Source organism: Macrosteles quadrilineatus, unplaced genomic scaffold, assembly GCF_028750875.1.
Source record: "Macrosteles quadrilineatus isolate MER2022 unplaced genomic scaffold, UCM_ALF_1.0 Scaffold_8__2_contigs__length_117827958, whole genome shotgun sequence".
In the NCBI taxonomy this organism is placed as follows: domain Eukaryota; kingdom Metazoa; phylum Arthropoda; class Insecta; order Hemiptera; family Cicadellidae; genus Macrosteles; species Macrosteles quadrilineatus.
In genome coordinates, this window is record NW_026542601.1 from 95678842 (window position 1) to 95694600 (window position 15759).

At 36.3% G+C, this 15759-nt stretch overlaps 1 protein-coding gene across 2 annotated transcripts in view; it reads left to right on the forward strand.

The window, feature by feature from the left end:
- Nucleotides 1–15759, forward strand: part of LOC129000737 (fibronectin type-III domain-containing protein 3a) — a 115157-nt gene that overhangs the window by 60110 nt on the left and 39288 nt on the right. The window contains exon 2 of one of the 2 annotated variants that reach the window (XM_054427711.1): nucleotides 15447–15612. The exons of the other annotated variant lie outside the window; for it this stretch is intronic. Coding sequence (XP_054283686.1) covers nucleotides 15471–15612 — 142 coding nt within the window. The 5' untranslated portion in view covers nucleotides 15447–15470. The remainder of the gene's footprint in view (nucleotides 1–15446; nucleotides 15613–15759) is intronic. 2 annotated transcript variants of the gene reach the window in all.

Below are 15759 nucleotides of genomic sequence, written 5' to 3' on the forward strand. Positions count from 1 at the left end.
CTTTTGATTGATAGGCGAACAGCTTTTCTCAGGATCGAACCGGTGAACTTTTGATTGATAGGCGAACAGCTTTTCTCAGGATCGAACCGGTGAACTTTTGATTGATAGGCGAACAGCTTTTCTCAGGATCGAACCGGTGAACTTTTGATTGACAGGTGAGCACTACACCACTCAACTACCCAGCTATATTTATTTCAATTGGTAATTTTAAATTTTCAATCTTATTGGGGTACGTTACGTACGAGTTGATCGTACAAGTGCACTATGAACTGTGGGTGACTTGGGTTACTAAGCCAAAGTTGATGAGGAAGGGGACTGTAGCGTGACTGTGCCAAATAACGATCCCATATCTACGTTTACGCTAACCTAAGTACAGGGGAGGTTAGTGCGTACGCAGCACGCAACACGGGGGTGGGAGGGAGGAGGGAATGTCTCGTCGCATCGATTGGCACCCCTGTAAGATCAGCTGGTTACTAGGTTACCGTGAACAGCTGTGTTGCGTCGTCTGCTCTCCGCTCCGTGCTGACTTTTACCCTTTTACCGGAGTATGGGTGCGGGCTTCCTAAGACAATTTCTTTGCGTTTTTTTATGAATTCTTCCAGAATGTAAAATTTATTAATTGTAGGAAGGTCTCTTTTTTTTGCTAATTAGTCCAGTCAATCTGGGGTTTTTAGACAAAAAAAATACTAACAGGCTGGATTTTTTCCCATCGACTACTACCATGTAGACAAGTCTCCAGCCAAAAGTCCCCACCCCCACCCCTCTTGCTTTTTTCCCTAGAGCCCTCCAAATTTTTTAAGGGTGGATAAATGCAGTACTTTATAAAATCGCTTATATTTCAGTAACTATTTCAGATAGACCTTAGATCTTGTTGTTTTTAGATCCCTAAAATTACGGTCTAAGAACATGATATGTAGGTTTTGTGATTAGTTTACTAGTTTAATAGTTATTTCCATCTTTAATGCTAGAAAAAACCAAATGTTTCCATTTTATTCCGAATATTTAAGAGATATAGCTCCAATAATAATCATTTGTAAAGATTTTTTATTTCAACATATTCTTAATTTAATAAGCTTTAAAATGATATATAACTTAGCATAACTAGCACTTACTATGCCCTTTAATTACCCATTTGAAGTATAGGAAGCACCGCCGACTGCCGTGAACGCGCGCCCCGTCCCGCCCGCTTGCGCCGCGACGTGACACCGACAAGGGCTCGGGACTAGGCATGCCTCCGTTCACATAATAGATGATTTATTTTTTTAAACGATCTTCATATCACTTAAAAACAAACATATTTTAATTTCTCATATTAATTAATTAGAAAAATTAAAAAGAAACTAATATAACTAAATTAATTAGTAATTGCATATAAAGCATCGAGGCGAGTAAATACTGCATAGTATATGTGTGGTAAATAATAACTTATTATATTATAATACAAAAATAATATAAATTTTAAATGTGAACACAAATTTAACTTATGTAAATAAACATAAACAGTGTACACAACTGTGATAATAATATTAACAAGCCTTATGTTTTATAAATCCTTATGTTTTCCCCTTTTGTGTGACCTATTAGTAAAATAAATACCCCCGCCGCAGCAAACCTGCAGACTAAGCGAATTTCCATTTGCCTGATTGGATTTACACTAAAATGTCTCCTTAAAAATGTCACGTTTATTCCCTATTTAAATAGAATTAGTTTAACGAGTACTTGGGTATGCTGCAACAGGGAGGGTAAAAAGGTGTGTTTTTTTGTAAAATGTCAATACCGTAGTTTAGTATGAAATGAATGCATTTTCCAAATTTGATCAAAAAATGTTCACAAACAAGCAAACTCCAACAGTTTACTTATTCTCCATAAGAATAACATGGGAATTTTAAATTAACCGATTTTTGGAATCAAAATGGGACGCTCTTTCCAATCCACTCCAACCAACCTCCAGCACCTGAGGACGTTTTTAACCTCATTTCTTGCAATTGCAAGAAATCTTGTAGAAACAACTGCAGCTGCTTCAAGGCTTCTTTATATTGTACAGAAATGTGTGGAGTATGTGCAGGACAATGTTCGAACAGTGCAATAATAGAAGTGGACCTGGAAGATACAGCATAAGCAAGCCCGTAGGAATTGGCAACTATAAGTGCAAACAGGGCTTTCATGTTCCTTCTGTCACAAGATCGAGAGAGCTCTTCACTAGAGCTGACCTTGGTGCATACCTTAGATCTATATTCATTAAAAATGAATATTACATGTTTTTTCTATACAAGTTGTTTTGTTCTCCAATATCAATTGTTAAAACTAGGTAAATAATAATTTATTTTTGTTCCTTATTGTTTACTTATTTCTTGGAATGTTTCTTGTATCCTTGGTCTTGTTCCAGGATTGTTAAATTGTAAATAATACAAATTGATGAAAGAGGTAGTATTTAAAAATAAGTTGCCCTAGAGCAATAAATATTTATATGTAAAGTGAACGCAGGCGTGCCTAGTCCCGAGCAGTATCGTAGTCGTCGCGTCGGTCGTCGCGTTGGTACGACCCTCGGCGCGCGGTCGCGGCAGCCGGTGCACACTATACTTCAAATGTTAAGTCACAGGGAACAATACGAGCGAAATATGACAAGTCATATATCATTTTAAACCTTATAAACAGGAGAAAATATTTACTTGAAACCTCTTTATTAATGATAATTACTGGAGCCTTGTTTTAAAATAATATGCGCAAATATTCTAAATGAGATAGAAAAATTACGCATTTTTATTATTAAAGATAGAAATAACTATTAAACTAGTAAACTAATCACAAAACCTACATATCATGTTCTTAGACCGTAATTTTAGGGATCTAAAAACAACAAGATGTAAGGTCTATCTGAAATAGTTACTGAAATATAAGCGATTTTATAAAGTACTGCAAGAATCCGCCCTTAAAAACTTTGGCGGGCTCTAGGGAAAAAAGCAAGAGGGCTAGGGGTGGGGACTTTTGGCTGGATACTTGTCTACATGGTAGTAGTCGATGGGAAAAAATCCAGCCTGTTAGTATTTTTTTTGTCTATCGGCCTATTTTAGGAACAGATTGACTGGACTAAATGTGTTTTTAATTGTTAGACAGTTAAGTCAATCGGTGAAGAAAAATGCTGTTATCTAAGAGACTATTTCTTTAAGAGTCTTCTTGAAGAGCGATTGCTTTTTTGCGCATCATACTGTAAGCAACTCTATCGAAAGCTATATTTGAAAAATATGGCACAGGATAACACAAATAACTGTGTTTCAAGAAAATCTCAATATTTGTTTAAAAGTCTAACGAAATGTAAAGCTACTTCATACAACCCAGCAAAACTACACTCAGAACAAGTCATGTATAAATTAAGTATTAACTCGATTTATAAATAGTATAGACCGAATACTTCCTTATATATCTCACGCATGATATCTCTGGGTCTTAGTGACCCAGAATGGTTTAGAATTTATCAATAGAATTTAATTTTATGTATTAGCCATGGTAGAAATGTATATGTATCACTGAACTAAACTTAATTGTTTCCAAACGGAATTTTTTTCGCGACAATACTCCTACAGGTATGTAGAAACGCAAACCTGTAAGTGTAAAGAATTAACATTAGTTTAATTATTACTAACAACAATTTTATGAATATATCATTATTACTGTAGATTTATTAACATTTGGTTTTTACCAGGAATTAAATTATATGTGCCATTGCTATGACACGATAACTGGCAAAACCGATAACCTCCTCATTGATTCACCGTAATCGCTTCGCCCTTTTATTTAATGTAATTGAACTTGTAAATTGCCAGAGAAACTTTAAACTTTAAACTCCTCGTAATAGTTTTTCGTCACTTACTTATTTATGTCAAGACGCAAATTCATCGATGAATAAGAAATGCAGCGTATAACAGTGAAGCGATAATTTTTTTTAATGTTTCACTGGAAAGTGAGAGCTAAAAATTCGCATAGAGAAGATATTCCTTCAAGGATATGTTGTAACTGTTGTGATCATTGGTAAAGCTATCAAAAAGGTCTATTGCTTTAAACTAGAAATATAGGTAATTATTTTTAGGGCATTACAGTAATATCAGTTCCCATACAGAATGCTTTCAATCTATTAACTATTACAAAGCTATTACCATGGATAAAACATACTCCCTTAGTAGATTTCTCTTCCTTATGGAACAGCTGAAGCCAATTTTATTGTTAATTCTGTCCGGTGCCCTGTAGAGGTCGTGTTTGGTTTACAATTTGTTTCTTGTTATTTCAGTCGTTTAAAACCTCGTTCAATCAAATAAAATGATATGATTATTTACGCCAGCGTGATTATAATGAAACCCAGAAAGAAAACTTATTCAATAGTTATTTTTGTGTAACTAGAGTGCACTTTGCACTAGCGTTACACATTATATTCATCCTACAGTTTCTATGAAGCATATACAAAACTAGTCTTTCAAACACTATACAACACGTTTTTAGGTTAGGTTAAATCCAAGCGTTGAACGAAATGGGAAACGCTGGACTAGCTGATTGTAGTCGCAGTATCTTGTATTGCCAATCTAATTTCCAAGCGTACGTACGGATTACGTGCCAAGCACGCTCTTTTGTGTTGTTTGGTTGGAATACTGGAGTGAAAAGTAAGTAAATGCAGCAATTAGCAAGTTCCTGTACAATCAATGTGTCAGTGCAATGAAGCCCACTTTGTCAGGAAAAAACTGTAGGAAAAAGTTTTTCCGTTCCTTTTTGGAATTATAGAACAGCTGATATGTATGTTAAGCCTTCTGAATCGCCCACAATCAAACTTCAACTCCTGACTCCTCAGTATGATATCAGGCGAGCAGTCAGCACGTGGCGACGTTGACAAGGATGGCCTGGAATGAATCTCTCGTCTTATCAGACCGGAAGTCTCTAATTTCCTGCTGCAAATACGACTCGACCTTGCCCTCCGCCTACACCTCCTCACCCTCTCTACTGGCCAGTGACCACTGACCAGTGTCCGTTCTGTGAGAAGCAAAATATGCAGCAAATTATGGCTTTTGTTTGTTGTCTTACAAGAATTGTGTCACCCCTATGTTGTCTTCATGGAGATGTCTATCATTTTCTCCACAGTTAGGCATACTCAGTGTTATACTACAGAAAGATTGTTCTGAAGCAAAATCTTTAAGAAATTATGGCTTTTATTACCTGTCCTAAAAGAATGCAAAGCGAGCATTTTGATTCCATAAAATACAGTATAACTTCTGAGTATTGCTTTGAGAGCATTTTTTGTTGAGTAAACTTTGCAGCATTTGGTCGTAACACATATTTTGCTGTGTATGTGCATACATTTTGGTTCTTAAAACGCCACTCATTTGTCAATGAATTTGGTAGTTTTATTGTTTATCTTAACATTGTCTTGTCCGAAATTCAAAATTTGTGTGTGTGACTAAAATATCAAAGGCTTAATTGATGAATATAAGACAATTAAGTAGATAATGATTTTATTTAATAAATAAATTAAAGTAGATCATGAATCATGATGTTTTTCACAGATTTAAATCTTAAACCAACCAACACAAGGGAGAATGTTTTATCTCTGCTTAAATGTATTATCACAGACAATATAATACTTTATTCCATTGTCTGTGGTATTATGTTTGACAGACTCCATTTGTTCCCCACAGCTGTGAGTTGCATCTTGCGCTATGTCAATCATCAGCTGTTCTGGAACTGTCTGTAGTGTTGCCAATCGATGAGACGAGACTTTCCCCTTTCCCCTCTCCTCGCCACTGTGTGCAACCCTGCTGCACCCGATTGAAATGACGTCTAGATTACAAAAACCGTGCGTGATGATTGTTTAGAAAGTGTCGCTGATTTTATATGAGGAAGACCTCGAGAGGTTTAGTCCAAGCATATGAGGAAAAAAGATGACGTTTTCAGGAAAAAATTCCCGAAGTTTTTTTCTCAGTGGTTTCTTTTGTATTTTTTGACGCTGAACCCGATTTTAAACTTTGCCACCTCGCCAGAGGTGAGCTAACTTCAGAAATCGCAAAAAACTAATAAAATACTGTACTTTGTTTTACTTTTTTTGCATATAACTCACAAACGGAGTATTTTTTTGCAATAACTGGCATTTACTAAATTAAAGTACACTAAATTCCCTACAATATACGTATAATAACTTTATTTCTACGATTTTCCAAACTGACGCTAGAGCGCGCTCAAATTCATCATTTTCTTTTACCTATTGGAAAAGGTAGGAAACACCATTATAAATCCTTGGATTAGTCACCCAACGAGCTCTATTTTATGAATTTTGAATGTTTTATAACTATATGGTATCATTAGGTCACATTTAGTGGTAAAAAAATGTAAGTGAAGTTTATAGTCGGTAACCATAGCATAAAAAATAAGAAAACAATTTTCAATTTAAATACATTTGAAAATTATAATTATAAATCATAGGGTCGATTAAAAATATAGTTTAATGTGCTGGGGCTGCAGTATAGATACCATTTTCTCCATATATGTACATTATATCTAGATAGTATAATTATAAATGGACACACTATATACAGAAAATATACAGGGGGTGTTGATTGAAATGCTGTAGATGAGCTTCTATTTATTAAATTAACATGTACAACCATAGCTTTTATTTTCCTATTTTCACCTCACTTGCCGTCTTTATTTCCTTTACTGTCTTCAGTGCCTTTACTTTACCTTGTTGGAATAGAGCGGACGTCGAGTCATAAGACAGTTATAAGACTAACGACCTCTATACCTATCATTGCCGGTTTTCTAATCCCAATTCAACAACAAACGAAATTACCGAGGCAGGGGAGAGACTCTTGGTGGACAACATCCCAGGTCCTTCTACAGAACATCCATCTCAAAGCTCAGCCCACATCCGAGGACCCCTAGCCAGTCAAGAAAATAAAGATGACAAGTGAGGAGAAAATAGGAAAATAAAAGTTATAGTTGTACATGTTAATTTAATAAAAGAAGCTCGTCTATAGCATTTCAGTCAACATCTCTGTATATTTTCTGTATATAGTGTGTACATTTTATAAAGATACTATCTATATAATGTACACATATAGGGAAAATGGTATCTATACTGCAGCCCCAGCATATTAAACTATAGTTATAATTGACACATTGATTTATAATAATAATTTGCAAAGGTGGTATAAAAGGTTATAAAAAAACATGGTTTTTCTTTTCCGACTACGTTTGGCTCTTCTACCCGACCGATTAACATGATTTAGATCTCAAATTGAAGGTATGCACGCACAGATTTGCCATCAAGCACCGGCATATATTTATCTATAATCCCACTCGGCTTATATGTAAAAGAAATTTGCTCTCCATGTATTTCTAAAAGTTAAATTTGGTTTCTCTTTTCCGAGTTCGTTTGGCTCTTCTACCTGACTGATTTTAATGATTTAGGTCACAAATTGATGCCATGCACGCAAAAATTTCACATCATGCATCGGTATATAGTATTTACCTACTGTTTTACTCCACTAAAAACATAATTTGATTATTTTCGAATTCTTACATCAATTTAAGATGTATTTCACCAGTTGTAATTATATAATCGTACTGTATATATTTTGGTCTAAGAACTTTCTTTTATTTAAGCAATTAAGATATTGTATTGTTCGATCAAAAATTATAAATTTGATTATTTCTCGGATATTATATTTATTTTAACGCTGCGGAGCAGCATGGGTCCTCTAGTTTAAATTGAAAATTTGTTTCGTTATTTATTTATTGCTATGGTTACCGACTATAAACATCACTTACATTTTTTTACCACTAAATGTGACCTAATGGTACCATATAATTATAAAATAATCAGTATTCATCAGTTCGTTGGGTGTCTAATCCAAGGATTTATAATGGTGTTTTCTACGTTTTCCAATAGTAAAAGAAAATGATGATTTTTGAGCGCGCTCTAGCGTCAGTTTGGAACAACGTATAAATAAAGTTATTATACGTATATTGTAGGGAATTTAGTGTACTTTAATTTAGTAAATGCCAGTTATTGCAAAAAAATACTCCGTTTGTGAGTTATATGCAAAAAAGTAAAAAAAAAGTACAGTAGTTTATTAGTTTTTTGCGATTTCTGAAGTTAGCTCACCTCTGGCGAGGTGGCAAAGTTTAAAATCGGATTCAGCGTCAAAAAATACATAAGAAACCACTGAGAAAAAATGTTCGGGAATTTTTTCCCGGGAAATTCCTTATATGATTGGACTAGTTATTGTTATAAATTATATTGTCTAAAATAATCGTTTGTTTTACCTCGAATAATTAATATGAAGATTAGTTAGAAGGTTGGTTGGATTAGAATTAGTTTTTACCCAGTATCGCCTATTGTATGAGATTCTATTAAGTTAATTAGCATTTTTTAAATTGTGTGATTTCGAGTTTTAAAAATACGCTTCGCGGGGGAAACTTAAATTTTAGTTTTCTGGTTCGTAACACCCATAAAGGACCGGGTTGGTCAGTACATTAGTATGTATCGTGAAACGTTATTTATAAAAAAACTGAAGAACGGGAAAGGAAAAAGAAGTGATGCATTTGAAAAAATAAATACATTCGTAAGTACTGTACCATTAAATTTGTGACGGTGAATGTAGAGTTGATGTAGAGGGAGCTGAAGACGAACGACAGTTAAAAAGTAAACCATAACAACGGGGGTTTTATTGCTATTCACGTAAACACCACATACAGTAGTAAAACAAATATATGCAAAGAGCGTAAGTAAGAAAACAAATTGTATAGTCTAATAATTCACACATTTTTATCAATACCGTACAAATGATATTATATTTTTTCTATATTTTTTAGAATTTTAAATCCTTTCTTCTACAAGCTTAATAGGCCTCTATTGTCATTGTTATATATTATTTTATTCAATGACTAACATTTTATACTTTCATAGCCCGCAATATATAAACCATGGGGATATAGAGGACGACTTGGAATCACAAGATAATCTTCATCTTGCAATATAAATATAATATATAAAAACCGAACACTAGATTAATTTTACATATCACCTAAGATTAATAATTGGAGTAACTTAACACAGGGTTGTAAGACTTCAAATAAACCAGAAAAAATTCAACAATCTAAGTAGGATTTTAGACTACCGGTACGAGAAATTAACACATGTGATAGCGTCGAACAAATAACCACCCATTAAAAAATAACCTAATAACTAAAACAACATTTATGCATATAGATTTGTCGGATATTTAAAAAATCTTAAACTGATTAAATGGTCGAATTAAACATTCCCAACAGAAAACCCAGACGAAAATGAACTAGTGTCTATTAACTAGTTTGAAGAAGATTTTTTTAGAGACCTTTGTTAGAATCTCTGATTAGCGAGTTGATCAATTACTACCAATCGTAGGTGTACATCATTGCATCAAGGTGGGTGTGGGTGTGGGTGTACTGACCACCCTTGGGTGTGAGGGTGGACGAAGTGACGACGTACAAGGGTGGGCGTCCAATATCGCCATGTAGCTTCAAATCACTCTAGACAAGTGGAGCAAACCTCAAACATTTGACATTTAGCCTTTCCCCGTGTTTCGTGGCCTTTGTTCTCGGTATTGCATAGGTCAAAGTGGGTTTGACGTTGTGTAGTGACGCGGATGTTATGTGTTTTGTAAATTATACAACTTCAATTTATGATTGCTCTTGCTCTTTGGTTGGTATAAAAATTTCGAAACCCCAAATATATAACTTAAAAAAATGTAAAACGATGAAACTGTAGACATTATTACGTCTTCACTGTAGTTAATGACCGCCATCTCGACTCCAAAAGCACCCTTCATATGGAAGTGGTTTGATTTTGATATCATAACTATTCAAAATCTTAACAGAAGTGATTAGTTCTGTTAATTGCTCTAATAGCCTGTATACAGTATAGCAATATAGCATCACAATCAAACATGAGAAAGGCTAGAACTGTATTTCTGTAGAGAAGTTGCAGGGACACAAAGTCCGGCTACACATTAACAATATCGATACAACTTGAAAGGGCGATCATTTTAATACCCAAATAGGTAATTTTCTTTTCCCTTGATTGGCAACACTGCCCCGGCGCCGAGCGAGGAATGAAGGCGTGACAACTTCCGTTGTACGAATGAGTCATCCAGCCTTCGCCTTCAGTAGCCTTCATCCTTCATTTACAAGTCCGGTGTAGCTGTTGCGCTAAAGGTTAAGGCTAAAGTCGGGATTGCGTTGTTGTGTTGCAATGAGGCTTAGTTTCATGGCTTGTGTACGTCTTATAATAGAATCTCAAATTACTAGAGATGAAAATTGTCTAATCAGCCGACATTTTATACTACCCCCCTGGGGTTCATGACCTTGTGTACCTGATGTTTTTTGTTTACGGATCGTGTATCTGTTATTGCGATATTTTGTTACTGTACTTCGTAACTGGTACGTATATTTTTTGGGGATAGCCCAACTCCGCGTGGGGGTCAGATTTAAGATGAGGAAAAGTTTTATAGTCCCTGAAGGGTCCAGTCATTGAGTATAAACTTATACTCAATGGTCCAGTCCAACTCAACGCGGTGGTCACTTTTTAGTATTTAGTCCAACTCCGCGCGGTAGTCAATTTTAGTGTTTAGTCCAACTCCGCGCGGTAGTCAATTTTAGTGTTTAGTCCAACTCCGCGCGTTAGTCACTTTTAGTGTTTAGTCCAACTCCGCGCGGTGGTCGCTTTTAGTGTTTAGTCCAATTCCGCGCGCTGGCCACATCTAATCTCTAAGCTACCCATCAATCTTTAACACTTGTGATCTCGGACATGTTAGGTTAGGTTAGGTAATGATAGTTAAATTCAAATGAAACATAAGTACAGTATTCTCTTTTGTACTAATTAACTTTATTTTATTAGTTACTGGGGTTTCGTACAGTTCTAAATGATATTCATTTATAACAAATTCAAACTTAAAAAACAAACTCACAGCCGTCAAGGCTGTGAGAGCCAAAATTGACCACCACGCGGACAGTGTTTCCACACGACCAAAAAAATAATCCCGCTTACTGGGTCGAGAAATCCCGTTTTATCCTGCTTTTAAATCGGTGAAAAATCCCGTTTTATCCCGCATGATTTTTTTTGTACAATTCCTAGTATTTAACTTTACGTATCATTTTTATAAGTTGTTTAAACATCACTATTATATTTTTCTACAGTATTTAAACAATTTGAGTTAGTTTTTCTCTAAAATTGAGTAGAAAAAAATAAAGATTGTCGTCACAGCCGAAAATCCCGTTTTATCCCGCATCCCGTTTTAATCCCGCTCAAGGTCTAAAAATCCCGTTTTCGGGATAATAATCCCGCGAATGGAAACACTGCACGCGGAGTTGGACATGTGCCGCGAGGGATCCGAAGTGACCACTGCGCGGAGTTGGGATAAGCCCATATTTTTATATGCGTAGTCTATAGGTTTGCTGGTACAGTAGTATATTTTCGTTGCCGTTGCCATACCAATTACCAACCTATTCAAGGATACAAAAGTTAATGGTGAAACTCACAACACATTCCTCTAACTTGTTTTCCCTCGCCATTTCAACGACGCAATACGCACTACGCAGTTGCGCGTCGCTGACTGGCGTATTATTGCGTCGTATCCTACCGTAAGTAGGCCGAATACTTATCCGTTGTTCGTGCATTGTTGTACAGTCACCGACACCAACGCAAATCAGACCGGAAACGGACTCGGCGAATTTAAATCCGCTCAGTGAGCTAATTCCTATTGCATATCGTTAAGGAAATTGTTTTGTAGTTACTAATAGCATCATAGATTTTTAGTGGACAAAAGGAACAGGGCCAGGGCCAAAACAATCCTTTCAATTTTTATGCGAAATTGGAAAATGTTTTATGTATTTTTGAAATGCACAAGACGTGCACATGTTATCAATTCCAATAAACGTTATCTACTTTAAATAAAAGATGGGAATGAAAGAATTATTGCTTCAATTAATTGTAAACAAGGAGCTTGTCAACACGATGGTGTGTATGCTATCGAAAGATGAATGAAAACTTCTATTAATTACAATCCCATACCTTTTTATTGTACAGTAGTTCTTATTTACAAAAGATATATTTCATATTTTGTGGTTTTTATTTATTTGTGTTGTGAGCAGTTTTTAGTATCTGTAATTAGTTAAGATCGAAATGTCAATACGATTACCGCCAACGTTTTTGAAATGTTAAAAAAGTTACCGTTATGTCTTCGTACTGCATTACATTCATTACAAATGATAAACAAATATTCAGAATTAAGGTCCTGGTTCTCTTTAATTTCATAGACTGTTTTATTTTTGTATACATGATAATAAATGTTGCTACTTTTCCGGACCCCTTCTTTATTTGTGGCAAGATAATCATAATTTGTTTCATCTTTGTATGCGCTACTTACTATGCTGACACACCAAGATGTGTATTGAGTGAAGGGTGAGATACGAGTAACAAGTGTTCAATGAATGATAGACAGAGGACGATTTTGAAACCTGATTAAAGGCAACTGTTTCCAGTTTCGAACTATCAAAAACATGTGGATTTTCTAAGAGTGGCGACTTCTGGTTGCTTGGCAAGTAACTGAGTATCTAATCCCACCTCAGACTTTTGAAAGCCCCTAGGGCAGAGTTCTAGGTCGAGCGGAAATAGTCTTACGTTGGAGAGCACCCCTAGAGTAATCTCCTACAAACATGAGTGGTTGTCAGTTAGTTGTAGTCATGGATACGCTGGAACTTACTTAAAGCTTATATATACATTTAGCAGGTTTGCTGCGACAGGGGTGGTGAGTGGCGAGGTGTGGCGGTGCGGCTCGTTGTGTGACGTCACACAAGTGGAATGTGGATATAACGGAGCTCCCCTCCACATCTGCACTATGCTGTATCTATAGCGGCTCTCTCTCTCTCTATCTCTCTCTCTCCCTCATTCCCACGGGGTCGGTGCGAAACGTCAACCAAGAGATCGGATTTTTATCTTAAGTTTTGGATATGCAAATTTAATAGAACCAAAGGACGTTGTGACCATTTAAGACCCGCACTTTGCCGATACTGCGCATTTCACAGCTTCTAAAATTGATATAGCACATATATTTATTATTTTGGATACAAAATACAATATTATCGTAAAAATTTGTTAAGCTCGTCGTAGATGTAAATCAGTGATTTGTGTACAGTTTTAATCACGGATACTAGAACACTATACTTGGTTATAATTGTGTTTTGAAGAAACGAGAGACGGATAGAGATGTTTCTTTCCTTTTGCGATAAAATCAAATGCTCCCTACTCCCATCAAAGCTGTGTGTCGTACAATGGTTTAAAAAATATTTCAATGGTGGTAACTTAAACAGAAGATGCTAGTAGTTTTCCAATTGTTTTAGTTTTAACTCAAATACTTACTCTTCGATATCAATCAGTTATTCATTTACCTATCTCTATGTTTCTTTTTAAGTTGATGAAAAAATCTTTGTACTGGGAAGCTATAGGTAACTTAGCTAGTTGTTGCAGGGACAATAAATTGTTACGTTTCCCATATTAATCAGTCAATATTATAAGGACAGTGGTGGTACTACCGGCTAATTCTAAATTTAAAACTGTACGAAATCCAGCTGGAATTACAGCCCTTAACTTGTCAATACTGATATCAAATTTTTTTTCTCACCGTTCCGATAACCCTGTTAAATGTTAGTTTAAAATAACACTCGCAACTATAAATGTTATACATGTCATATTGCCCAGAATAATTTGCTGTTCATCACCTTCTATTAGATGTTCCAAACGCAAAGACGTCTGTAACAACATCACTGATACTCTTGAACTCTCCACGGCCTCCGCGGAGTGTCCGTTGCCAAAGCCAACTGTATAGCGTCGACATTCCTGCCCCAAGGCCGCGACCCGGACAATGGGAATGACTCAGTCTAGGAGAGGCGACAGCGACACTTCTATAGGAACGGCATCGCTGTGGAAATCTCAGTTCAGAGTTGAATGTTGAATTCAAATAACTAACTTATCAACAGTTTTCCGTGAGGAGTAATTTATTGAAGGATTTATATACAGTAGTCAATTATATTGAGTCAATTGGATGTTGTTGATTTGTATTTTATCCAGTTTCACCATTGTCACCCTTTTGTTCGTAGAAATTTACCGTCTCTGGACCTAATATGAGAATACGTTCGCCGACGTGATTCCAGCTGGCGTCCTGTTTGACCGGTTTCCAGGCGAAATGCCTTCAGCCTCATATTCTAAGACTTCCTCCACTTTGTGAACAGGGAAAAACAGGAATACGAGGGTTTACAATTTTCCTCTTAGAGAATAACCCAACGGTTATCGGAGGGGTACGTAAACAATATGTTGTGCAGTATATTCGCTATAAAATGTTTGAATCGTATCGAGCTTGCTATGCTTTATTTGATCACGACAAGAACCTAGAGACTGGCGTAGCGTACGTAGCTGTAGGTTATGAAACGCTTGAGCAATTTTTCTTCCTGTTTGCCAAATCGATGATTGCTAACGAGGAAGTTGATGGGTGGCATCTTTACATCGTGAAAGGTCACAGAATCATCGACCCTCTCACGACGATCATCCGGCGACCTCTCCTTCAGTCTGCGCAGTACAACAACGTAGAGTTTCATAGCTTACGCAGCCTGATATAGTAGATATCCTAGCCTGCGCAAACTGATCTCGTAGATTTTCTTACTTTACATAAGTTGACGACGTAGAGTTTCTTAGCCTACGAAGTCTGAAAAAGTCCTACGTAGTTTGATAACGTAGAGTTTCTTCGCCTATTCAGTCTGATAAGGTAGAATTACAAAGTCTGTACGGTCTAATAAAGTAGAATTTATTAGCATGCACAGTATGATAACCTGAGTTCCTTAGCTTGTGTAGTATGATAACGGACAAATTATCCTACTTAGTCCTATAACGTAGAGATTCTTAGCCTTCATATGCTAAATTCGTTAAGTTTATTAGCCTACGGAGTCTGGTAGGGTAGTGATCTTTATCCTAAGAAGTCTGTCCCCGCAGTCCAACGTACATTTGTTTTTTCAACGCAGTATGAAAATGTAGAGATCATTAACCTATACTAGACTGTATGATGTATAGATTCCTAGCCTTCGCAAATAAAAAAACGTTTCGTTCCTAATCCACCGTACAAATCCTGTCGATACTTTTCATAATTAAGCATCTCTATAAATAGTGTATTTCACATTCTACTGTACAAACTTTCGTCGAATGTATACAAAAATTAAAGTACCTCCGTCACACTCGCCTGGTGTGCAAAACGACGAAATTGACTAAAATAACTCATGTCTGAATACTTTCTTTTCAGGATAACCACGTTCAATATAAACTCTTTTGCTACTTATCCTACATGTCAAATCTAGGAGTGCTCTAACCTATGGTGTTTATGTTTCAGGTAGTGATGTGTGTGCAGTGAGTGATGATAGAGACCATGGTAGCAGGTGGACAGCAGGCTCTAGAGCCTACCAACGAGACCATGTACTACGACTATTACCCACCTGACTACCAACAATACCCGGGTCAGGGTAGTCCTGACCTGTGTCCTCCTCTCTACGACTACGGTAATGTTCCTTCACTCATTCTTTAGCCTAGGGTAGGTTACCATCGGTACCAGAGGTAACCCTCTGGATTTAGTTATCGCTCGGACGTATGAGTCACCCAACGTAGAACAGGATGCTTGCTACAGTCCTCGGGGAACTCTGTATGGA